This window comes from Centruroides vittatus, unplaced genomic scaffold, assembly GCF_030686945.1.
Source record: "Centruroides vittatus isolate TY-2023 unplaced genomic scaffold, ASM3068694v2 scaffold_386, whole genome shotgun sequence".
NCBI lineage: Eukaryota > Metazoa > Arthropoda > Arachnida > Scorpiones > Buthidae > Centruroides > Centruroides vittatus.
Window position 1 is genome coordinate 851,394 of NW_027122706.1, and position 12,453 is coordinate 863,846.

The 12,453-nt window shown below is 28.4% G+C and overlaps 2 protein-coding genes across 3 annotated transcripts in view; one reads left to right on the forward strand and one right to left on the reverse strand.

Annotated features, from left to right (window-relative positions):
• Positions 1-12,453, reverse strand: part of LOC136988866 (uncharacterized) — a 539,116-nt gene that overhangs the window by 297,522 nt on the left and 229,141 nt on the right. The window lies entirely within an intron of this gene.
• LOC136988870 (protein Skeletor, isoforms B/C-like) overlaps positions 1-12,453 on the forward strand; it is a 53,662-nt gene that overhangs the window by 12,755 nt on the left and 28,454 nt on the right. For both annotated transcript variants that reach the window (XM_067286864.1, XM_067286865.1), the window contains exons 2-6: positions 4,400-4,534; positions 5,989-6,061; positions 6,222-6,330; positions 8,566-8,731; positions 11,603-11,678. In XM_067286864.1, the coding sequence (XP_067142965.1) occupies positions 4,400-4,534; positions 5,989-6,061; positions 6,222-6,330; positions 8,566-8,731; positions 11,603-11,678 (559 nt within the window). The remainder of the gene's footprint in view (positions 1-4,399; positions 4,535-5,988; positions 6,062-6,221; positions 6,331-8,565; positions 8,732-11,602; positions 11,679-12,453) is intronic.

Here is a 12,453-nt window from a genome sequence, read left to right on the forward strand (position 1 = left end):
ACATCCCGTAGTTGACCTTTTATGTGCAACATAATTTTTATTCATTAACTGCTAATTTTTTCTAACTGCATAGTTAAGAAGAAATATTTTTAAAGAATAAAATTACATATAATTTGCATTGTGTCCCCGTATCAGAACAATGAAATTATGTTAAATATTCGTTCTGTTTCAACGATTATTGCGTTCTCATAAAACCCGAAACCCGCCAATGAGCGAAGGACACTGAACGCTGGTCGTGAGTTTGAGCCTCATCAACGGGCTAGCCGGGTGGAGTTTTTCGAGTTTTCTTCATGCGTCAAATACCCAAATAGGGGTCAATTTTCCCGTAGAAAGTCTTCCCGATAAGCATCTTCTTGATAGATTATCTTTGTGTCGTATGACTTATCCTATTAAATCAAACCAAATTGGAGGATCCAGATTATAATTTAAATCAACTCAGAAATTTTTGAGAGGATTGATCGGCGCTGGATCCAATTCATAACAGGCATGGGAAAGAAAAAGTTTAAAAAATATCCTTGATAAAATATTTTATTTTATGTCTTTATGACTTGCATGTTGGCACCCTATTATAATAGATAGTTACATCAAACTACAGTTTAGCAGTTACTTAAACACAATATGCCAAACTCTATACATTTTTACATATGAAAATTACTGTAAAACACGTATCGGTTTCGTTATTTGCCATCGTAAGCCTTCAAATCGTTATACAATTTTGTTATTAATTTACATATAACATCCGTATTTTAAGTTATATAATATGTCACGCAATATTACAAACTGCCATTATTATAAATTACGCCAAACTTAAAATCATATTTCAGTATCTCCGAAATCAATTTACAATATGGAGCATTCTAAATTAATGATAACACTGTGCAATTACGACTTAACTAATTGAAAAACGTACCGCATGACTTTCGGCCATAATTGAATTTTGGAATCTCTGTCACGATCTATGATCTCGTGTATATCTTGACAGAATATAGATATATATTTAGTATTAGACACGCGAAGAAAACTCAGAAAACTCCATTGGGCCAACCCGTTGGTTAGGTGCAAACCCGCGACCAACCTAACCACTGTTCAGTGGTTTTATCCATTCGTCCATTAGTGTATGCTGGATCCTCTGGAGTGGCAGGTTGGTGTCTTTATCGCCTCGACAATTCGATAGTTTTATAAAGGATATTACAGTCTCTAGTATAATAGAATCTTTAATTTCACAAATTGAAAATGAAATTTCTCTATCTTTACAGATGCAGTTACAGCAGCTTATTACATACGGTATTTTCCTTTCGTGAATAAGTCATATGTAAAATAAGTTAATCGTTACATTCAGCTTGCAACTTTAGTAGATATGGTCAGCGCAGTTCCGAGGAAATCTTTGCGTTATACGATAGACAACAAGATATTAATAAAAGCCATTATTTGTAAACAAGTCCATCTAACTATTCATAAGGAAAAATATTTTATGCTTATGATGACCATATTTTTTGCTCCTTTGCTCTTTCGCCCACTTGGCCAGTGCTTTGAGTCGGATCCGCATGTTCCATAGTGGAATTCACATTTTTGATAGTAATTATAGATTCCACACAGAAAACAAACGTCAGCAAAGAGAAAATATGGTTGGAAATTACAATATCTGTTTTTGGAAAAAGAAGCAACTTTTTTTAATTAGATGCTATAGTAAATAAAATAAAAATAAACCAGCAACGAGTTGCTCAACTTTCCCGGCAACATTTAAAATTTTGGTGGCGCCATTTGTTATCATATTTTATTTAAAACACTTTTTATATTTTTAACTATTATAAAATGGCAAAAAGCTTAATTTTGAGAATGGGATGGGTGAGTTTTATAAAAAAAATTGTAAATGCTAATAACGAATAAAATCGTCATTAAGTCCACCCCCTACTGGACATACATACGATCCCCATTATCTCCCAATCCCCTTGACCTTTAACCATCAAAATTTAATAGCATCAATCCCCTAATAAACAAACTTCCCTGCAAAATTTCAGAAATTTTCGACAGGAGTTATTAAGCTTCAAAGAGGGTGAACAAAATCGTGCTCCCCAAAACACATACTAACATCCATACCTACAAAAATTACCCCGAAGTTTTTTGCATTTCTCAATGTTTCAAGGTGTCTAGGTCCAATAATGTAAAAATCGTGGGGGTCATTTCTTTAACTGATTGCCATACTTTCCCTCTGTTATATATAACAGCCGGAAAAGTAAAAATTAATTATGCTTGCTCTTCTCATAAATAATAATCTTTCATTATAATGAAAACGAACATTGTATCAATATTATTCCATTATCTCGCAGAAAGTTTTTCATAATTCCGAGTTGAAAGTTACGCTAGAATTACAGTATTACGATGCCATTGATAGTAATCACGACTACTAAACTAGTATTTCTTCTTGTTTGTAATGGATAATTGATATGGCATTCATTTCATTTGCTCTTAGCTGTATTGCTTGTAGAATATAGATTAATCCGTTCGGTAGCGGTCAGCTTTGCAGTGGCGAAATTTAACCTCTATTCTGTCACAGCCAACTACAGCATTTTGGGCCGGATGGCCGAGCGGTCAAAGTGGCAGCCTACCGCTCCGGGAGACCTGGGATCAAATCTGGACGGGTCGATCCCCAGGAATATTTCGGGGGCCTGCTAAAAGAGGCACTCTTAGTGCCCACAGGGCGGAAAGAGTTTTAAAAAAAAAGCCAACTACCAGCAGATTGAGATTCTATCCGCTAACTCTTTTACAGATTCGGCTTCCTAATCATTTTTATAAACTTTTTACAAAAAAGTGTATATAAAAATGTTACTTGATACAAAAACCTCTCAATCTGTCTCAGTTGCGAAACGCTGGCTTCACGGGAGATTTATCGAATTACGTAATGGTCCAACTTGGCAATCCGTGGTCGTGAGAATAATGGGCAGTGGCTATGTCTGGCCGGAAGACATATCCTTGGTCAGGATAGTATTATTTTAGGAAGGGTACATATGCTTCTTTAGTGATGGAGTCGTGACGGAGCAATAAAAACCCGTAAACGTCATTTTGGATCGGTTACCAGTCAAATCAAAAGCTCCGGTGAAAACTTGAAGTGTCATTTGAAGAATCCACATTTGTGGTAAAATAATAATTGTTACCAGCGCATTCACTTCTGTCAATTTTCAGAGTGAAAATCTGCCAATTAATCGGATTTATTTAATGCTTCCATTTTTAAAATGGAACATTATTTATATAAATTTTTGATAAATGGAATCATAAACATTCTAGAATGAATGTATGCTGTCTCGTGCGTATATACAAATATTTGAAATTACTGGAAAACACTATTGAAATTTGTGCAGATTTTCAGAATATATTTAAATTCGTGAAAATAATCAACAAATTATATATTTTTATCTAAATAAAGATATTCGATTCGTTTTAAATACTCCCCCCTTCTTCTTCTATAAGATAAGACGTTTTCTTAAATTCAATTAATTTATAAAACTGTTAATTCATTTCCCTTATCGAACGAAAATGAATTTAATCAAAATTTTAAAAGTTGCGGATAGAGGGAGCTAGAGTTAGCAAAAGATCGTAAATCTATTCATCTGCGTATTACGTCATATTGATGTAATATTTTCAGTCTATCAATGAGTAAGAATGACGTCACAGTGTGTATTATTCCAATCACTCGAACTGAGTATTTGCTAACTAGACGTGTTCTTTAATTTCCAACAGGTGAGGTATTTAAATGAAACATTTTCCTTCCTTTAGAATTAATTTCATGTGTAGATTCACATATAGAAATATTAGCAAACAATATTCTATCTCCATAATAAGAGACACTAGCCTTATGAAACAAACACACATAGCCATTGCTCTACCATACGTGTAACACTGGTGTAACATATTGGCCACATATCAGTAGGCTGACCTAACATCATTTACAATTTAACCAGGGACATAATTCAGAATCAGTGAAAATGGGGTCTAAAACTGATTGAATTGTTTATATTATTGATACATAAATTGGTGATATTATATTGGCTTTTTAAAAAAATTGCTCTGTTCAAAACTGCAGACAGTTCCCAGAAATCGGGGATGTCTGGTCACTAACATAGAGGCAGGACCTATATCTGAAATGAATATTTAACTTGAATAAAGTATTCCAGAAGGCAATAGTGCCTGTGTGTTGTTGGTTTCATGAAAGTAGTAGTCTTTTATTGTGGAAATAGAATAACAATGCCAACTTCCTTGAAAATATGAAACAATATTGTGTATGAATTTGTAAGATTGATCTTATGAACTTGTAACCTCGAGCGTAGCATTTGTATACTAAACCATGTAATTGAAATTTAAAGTTTTCTACAAAAATTAATGATATGTTTTATTAATTATTCAGGATGCAGTGCCAAATATTATGGAAAGCTTATCGGACAGTTGAAGACGAATGCGCACGGTGTCAAAGGAACTGTTTATGCTGCGAGCAAAAATTCATTCTATTTGGTGGGATTCGAATACGACGGACAAGGCCCTGGTGAGAACTCAGAAGTATATTCGAAATAAAACTTAATGTGAATTAATTATGTTAATATATTAATTTGTATCAAACTACTAACCTCTCAGAATTTTATAGATATTTACCTATTCAAACATTTTCAATTTTCCCAATAGATAAAAAAGTCACTTTATTCAAAGTACCAAATCAATTGTAAAGCTAATTCATTTTTTAAGAAAAATAATTATTTCAAATTAATTTGAAAATAAAACTTCAGAAACTCCTCTCACCATTATAATATGAAAGTATTTATATAAATTTTTTATACTTATAATAAAACCAAAATTTATTTGGTTTTGAACTTGAATTTTAGACAAGCTGATATATTAATAATTTCTATATGAAGTTATTAATCAAATATTTTTATAATTTTCTTTTCAAATAAGAAAATATGTTTTATGTTTTAGTGAAATTATATTGCAATATTTCATCACAGTTTTAAGAAATCAATAAGTTCATATATGAGATGTGATCAAATGAAACTTGTTTGTCCTGCATCACTCGATCTGCTGCCCCAGAAAGATGATTGCATGGCATTTAGCATGATAGTCACATTGTCTAGGACAGTTGAGAATGGGTTGGTTATTTTCAGATGCCTATAAACAGAGCTGATGTTATTAAGAATCCAGCTAAAGTTGAACAGCAAGTAGTGATTCAGTTTTTAAATTAACAGTGGTATAGTGTCAACCAGTTGAAATCCATTGAAAAATTATGGTTTATGAAGAGAAATATATGTTGAAAACAACAGTTACTGATTCAACAAATGTTTCAAGAAGGATTGAAGAAACAAAAAAATTCCATGTTCAGATCAAGCACATATTGCTCCAACAGTTGAAGAAATACAGTTGAACTGTCAAAGAAGCTTGCATTTACTAGGAAAAAAATTCAACATGTCATTTGCAAGTATAAAGTGTGATTAAAAACAATCTTAAGTATAGGAGACGGTAGTCTCAATGGATATCTCAGTTGTTGACAGACCATTGTAAAGAATAATGCATAAGTTTTTATGTTATTTTTCATTCATATTAATAAATCGGGTTGAATGAGTTTCCTTTTATCGTGCCTCATAAATTGAATATTTAAAAAACTATTGTTTATTATTAGAGAACTCAAATTATTTCAAAAATTTTTTAACCTGATTAAATCTGATGACTTAAAATTGTGCTATCATTGATAATTTGTTTAATTATTGTCAATTGTTAAACTATATATAATATATATATCTTGACATTATTGCAAGTTGATGAAAACTATAAGACTTTTATTGATTTCTTTGGGATAAAATTTATTCTATGTAGTCTTAAACGTTTTTTATTTTGAAAAAATTATTTATTTAAATATGTTTTTACTATTGTTTCATTTTATTCAAATTATTTATAATGATATGTAAGTGAATATGAATATAATATAAGAAAAAATTTTTAATTATTTAGATGCCTTTTTTTGGGTTGGCACAACTCCTCAACCATCTGTGAATGGTTCCATTGTTCCTAATGAAAAAGGATTGTAAGTATATTATTTTTCATGTATTTCTTTGGAAGATTAGAATATATCTTTCATGTCAAACTATGACCATTTTTCATTTTAAATCTTAAAATTTTTTGATAATCATGAAATATTATTTCCATAAATTGATTTTAAAAGTGTGTAATTTATTTGTTTTTAGGAAAGAAGTTTTAAAGCAATATAATAAGCAAGATATTATTATTTCTCTCCCAGATGGAAAGACTATCAAAGATATCAAATGGTTAAGTGTTTGGTGCAGAATGTTTGCAGTAAGTTTTTTTTATATCATTTAAGAATAAATAGATTTTAAAGTTTACTAATTTATGAAATTAAATTATTATTGCTTACTTTTTAATTATTTATAAGCATTTATAAACAGAATATATTTTACAATACAGTCAAACCTGTTTTTATGCGGGGGATAGGGACCGCATTAAAAAAAACGCATTAAAAAAAATCTCACGAAACTTCACGAATGGCTGTAAATAATAGTTTTCGCGACACAATTAAAAAATATTTTTTTTATGCGGTCAACAGGGACCGCATAAAAAAAGTCTCACATAGAAAATAACTCAAAACCGTACGAAATAGAATTTATTGACAACAGATGTCAGCACTTGACTGCATCGTCTGGTCTATCGTCTGTTTTACATATTTTTGTCCAGGTGGTGTTTTGTTGACTTAAAAAGTAAATTATTTCATTTTTCGCATATTCATGCAATAATATTACTATAATAAGTGCATTTATGCTATAATAAGTTTATTTAGCTATAATAAGTCAACGTGAGACATGACGAATCGCACGAGACTAGTCGCCAACTATACCGCACAAATTAAAAATTCGCATTAAAAAAAAATCGCACAAATAAAAATCGCACATAAAAAGAGCGCATAAAAACAGGTTTGACTGTATATGAATTGTTTTTTTATACTTCATCGTAACAAATTAATAGCATATAAAGAATATTTTAAAAATATATTTTATAGTAATTTCAGAAGATATTTAAGGCATTTTATAACAATCATCTCAAGTTTATGATATTAAACTGTTTAGAGTTATTCATTGGTTATACAGTACTAATATATATGAAAATTATGTCTAATTCATAACAACTTCATAATTGTTGAATTTAATATGTAAAAGGATATGATTTAGGAAAACTGTTGTGATTTATTAAATACCTATAGATGTTGATTAAAGATTTAGAAACAGTTTAGATCAGTTATATATAACGGCAGTTTTTTTTTCAACCTCCAATAGTCCATGAAACAAAGACAATAAATAACAAAATGAATTTATTACCAAAAGTTACATACAAACATGGTTACTTTTCGACATAATCGCCATGAAGATTGAGGCATTTGTCATATCTGTGGACAAGCTTTGCAATCCCGTCTTCATAGAATGCTGCTGCTAGTGACCTTAATGTTGTTTTGAAAATTGTCATTAGTCTCAAACCTCTGCCCTCCTAGTAACCTTTTCAGTTCAGAAAAGAGGTGGAAGTCTTCACACCTTTAATGTGTGAAGACTTCCACCCAGTTTGGAACTTTTTAAACACCCAGCATATAGCCCCAATTTAGTGCTGAGAAATTTCCACCTCTTTCCTGAACTTGAAAATGTGGCTAGGAGGGCAGAGGTTTGAGACTAATGACAATCTTCAAAACAACATTAAGGCCCATTTTAAGTCACTGGTGGAAACATTCTATGAAGAGGGGATTGCAAAGCTCATTCACAGATATGACAAATGTCTCACTCTTCACGATGATTATGTCAAAAAATAACCATGTTTGTACCTAACTTTTGGTAATAAATTCATTTTGTTATTTATTGTCTTTGTTTTATGGACTATCGGAGGTTGAAAAAAATCCTACGTAATTTATTTATGCAATTAAATATTTTTAATTTTTATAACTAATATTATAAATCTGATTAATGAATTGTTTTCTTATTTCTACCATTATAAATTGACTAAGAAAAAAATAATTATTAGGATTTTGAAAATTCTAATGTTTTTCTTCATATATATCACACATTTTATGAAGTTTAAAAAGTCATTGTCAACTATTTTAAATTAATTATTTAGAAGAAATTGCTAATCAACAAAATAAAAATATCAGTTTTGGTTACTATAAAAAGTATAATATATATTATCTATAAACTATTTTTAAATATGTTAAGTAATTTGAAGGAAAGATTAGAAAGGTCTGCATAAATAACATACATTAAGTAACTCTGTTATTATGCAGAAAACTATTACCACAAATATAAAATGAATAAGAAAATTTTATTTACAAGTTAAAGATGAAATGTGTTAGATTAGATAGATAATTTATCAGTTAATATGCTAAACTTATAGTGTTGATAAATGGTTCACTAAAAATAGAAATTTAAAAATATTTATTAATGAAAAACACTTCTTTGTATTAGTAGTTTCTATAAAATTTATTAACATAATACATACTTAAATATGATAAGATTTAAATATAATATAGTTACGTTTTAGGTGGATTTTGGCTCAGTTTTGATACCTGATGATTTTGTATTGCCTGGAGAATTAAACTTGGGACCATTTCCATCATTTGCACATAATTTACGCTCAGGAAATATTATTATTAAAGATAGTAAAACAGTTTACATACCAAAACTTTTTTATGATGGTGCAGCTCCTGGTAAGTATATTTCTTGTATAAAATTTTTATACTTATTGTAATTAATATATATGAAATAACATATATATATAATGAGATGCTTATGAATAATGTTTTGTGAATAAAATATTTGCTAGTTAATGTGGTTTTATATATTAAAACATTACTGTACAAATTGTATGATCACAAAACCCTGAAAATAAAATCAATAGAAAAACCAATTTAATCCAGATATAACAAAAACTCACATTTATTTAAATTAAATAGCATAGTCTAATTAGTTTAAGCTATGAAATATGTGCGTGCCATCTAATGAGTTTGAAATTTTAGTATATGTTCAATATTAATAGTTATATAATTTGATGTAATAGGAATAGTAATATCTTAGATAGTATTGTCAGTTTAATTATTACATTATTACTATTAAACTAGGTATTCCAGTGTTTTCGTGACTGAAATTCATTTTATATATGCATATTTATCAAGAAATTTTTTCTTTAATAGTAATATTTCAAATATTATTATTATAACATTAACAAAATATTACAAAGTAATTTCTATTTTGAAAATTTTAATAGTGTAAGTACATTATTGTCAGCCATATGTACTGTGTATGTTTGACAATAAAATATTCTGTCAATATTATATATTCCTTTAATTATATAGATTTAATTTTATATATATATATATATATATACCATATATAAAAATATACATGTATATGTATGCTTATGAATTGTATATGTGACTTGTGACATGATATATACATATGTATATGTCAAAGAGTGAAAAAATAAAAACATAAGAAAAGAGATTTTATATGGTAAATTGATTAACTATTATTTGAAAATAATATTTTTTTAAAATTTAGTTATAATTAAAAATCTTGATCATGTATGACAGAATCGCTATAAAAATAATGCCTGTAAATTTTTCACTTGGAATAAATAAAATTTAATACTTTCAGATAGAAATTACATTATTAGTATAAATTTAAATGCATGATTTAGTATTGAACTTACTTATATTCATTTTTTGTTACTGCTATTATTTATTAAAGGCAAATTGTTTATCTCATAAGTTTTTAATTAAGCAGTACCTTTTATGTAGATAAATTACGGTAATGACGTATAAGAATCTAATATAATTCATTAATAGAAAAATAATAACATATATGCCAACTTATAAATAAGTATTCAATAATAATTGGAAAAAAATCAGGAAAAATCTTATTTTTAATACCATTTAATATTATTCATAAAAACTTATTAATTTTGTATTTTAGTTTTATATGTTTTAGAAAACTGAATTTTTTTGAATACTTTGACTTATTATTATAAACTTTTTTAGTTTAAGGTGTAGGAAAAAAAGAAACTTTTTATAACTTTTTAAAAATATTTGTTTTTATGAATATGAAAAGTAATTATTATGACATATTGACTACTGTATTTATTGCATTTTACTGAAACATTTACTTTAAGTATATTTCATTTATTAAAAAAGACTAAGACAATGACTCATTAATGACACTATAAAAATTTTAGAAAAATATGGATTCAATTTCAGATTAATTTAAATAATTGATTTTTATATAAAAAAACATAATAGAAAATATTCATTTTGATATTAATTCATATTTTCACTATATGAAAGTCATTAGTATGTGTGGAGTGATTTACTTTTATTTACTATAATCAACATTGGAACACTAAAAATAAATATATGATTTATAATTATTATATATATATATAATATTTAAATTAGTTATTGTGTAAATTTCATTAATTTTAATTCATATCGGCTTTTTGAAAAAGCCTGAAATCATAAAATATATTTTAAAATAAAATTTAGATACTGTCTCATGTTTATCTCAAAATTTAGGGGGGGGGGGGGGGGGGGGGGGGGGGGGGGGGGGGGGGGGGGTATATTTTCCATGTGTATCTCAAATAATATTATCCCAATAGCTCTATAACTGAAATTATAGACTGAAGTATCAATTACAAATTTAAAGCTTGTTGAGTACACTTTGATAGTATAAATAGCAGTTGAGATATATCTTGTGCAATGTAGTACATAGTTGCAAATAAACACTGCTTTTTCTGTTTGACTATGAGTCAGGTTTGGTTAATGGCAACACATGGGTAATCTGCTGAGTGTAGATACCTCTTGAGAGGTCATTAAATGGTAAACTGGCCCCTATTTAGATGTTACAAATATGAAAAATCCTAGCAAACTCCAGATTGGCCAGGTGGTTTAGTGGTTTTATCCATTTGGCCATGGCTATGAGTTTGGCTTGTATCTTATTGGTTGAAGAAAGTCAGGCATCAGAAACTATTGGCAAACTATTTCTGTTAGGTATTTCAAAAGTGTTTGATTTATATCTAATAAAGTATGTACTGTACTTGCTATTGTATTACTAAAATACTGTACCTCCAATCAAACCTATCACTGTTTACTGTGTAGGAACCTCTATATCTCGAAACTCGTTTTGAATTTCTTTCACATTTCCTTGAGATTCAAGATAGAAAGATTTAACTGTATACTCATTTATAATAATATTTATGAAAATTATTCTCTGTTTTAAAATATATTAAAAATACAAACATAAGTCAATAGTTTTTAAATAAAAATTCTTGTTTCAACTATTATCTAATTTTCTTTTTTTCAACCAACTGATTGAAGATGTACAACATAATTTAAAAATATATGTTGTTCTTACATTTATAATTGTTTAGACGGAATTATGTTTTATTTATTTAATATATATAAATTATTAAAACTTGAAATAATTACAAATAAATATTTCAATCATATAATTTAATAATTTTATGTGATTCACATATCAGTAATATGAATAATATGAATAACATTTTTGAAAATTTATTTTTGCAGATGCCTTTTTTTTGGTAGGAAAAGGAAATCATCCTCATAGTTCTTCAGCAATAAAGGTGCCGGATGAAAATGGAAGGTAACTGAATTTTTTTGTTTACTTTGAGTAATTTTATTTTATTTTAATAATTAAAATAAGCAAAGAATTCATTAATATTGGAATCTACTTTTAAGATATAAATTTTTAAGTATTAAATTATTATTTTCAATTAAATGATGACAAAATATTACTTCTTAATTATTGCTCATTCCATAATGTGTTAATGAGCACTGTTGCAAAAACTTCTATTCACAGATATGAAAGAAAAAGTGCACAGCATAGTAAAGTAACACAAACAGTTATTTCTTACTGAATGGTAATCCAGTACTTTGTAGGATCATCTCAAGCCTTAATAACAGCATTCTAGCATAGAGTAGATGAGTTTCTTTACCAAAATCATCATACTAAACTCTTCTAATACTCTTCTGTTGTTGCTGTTTATTTTCAGGTCTTTTCTGCCATATTTTGTGCCTGTAATATTCCAGTAGCTTCTGTAAGAATCAGGACTATTATCTGGCCAGCTTAGGCATCTGATCTGGACCACTTGTAGAAAATTTTTTACTTAAACAATAATTTGTGTGACACTTTAAGTAACAATAAATGCTAACAAATTATAGAGAAATGACACATTATATTTTACTCCCCATTTTGATGTTGTGACATGGCACAGTCATCCTGGAAGATACAGGATTTTGTGTCATGAAATTGTTTCTTGGTTGTTGGAATTGGCTTACTAATAAGATGTTTTTGTAGAACTCTGCATTTACAGATTCATTTATAAAGGATCGCCTTTACTGGATATGTGTTCCATTCT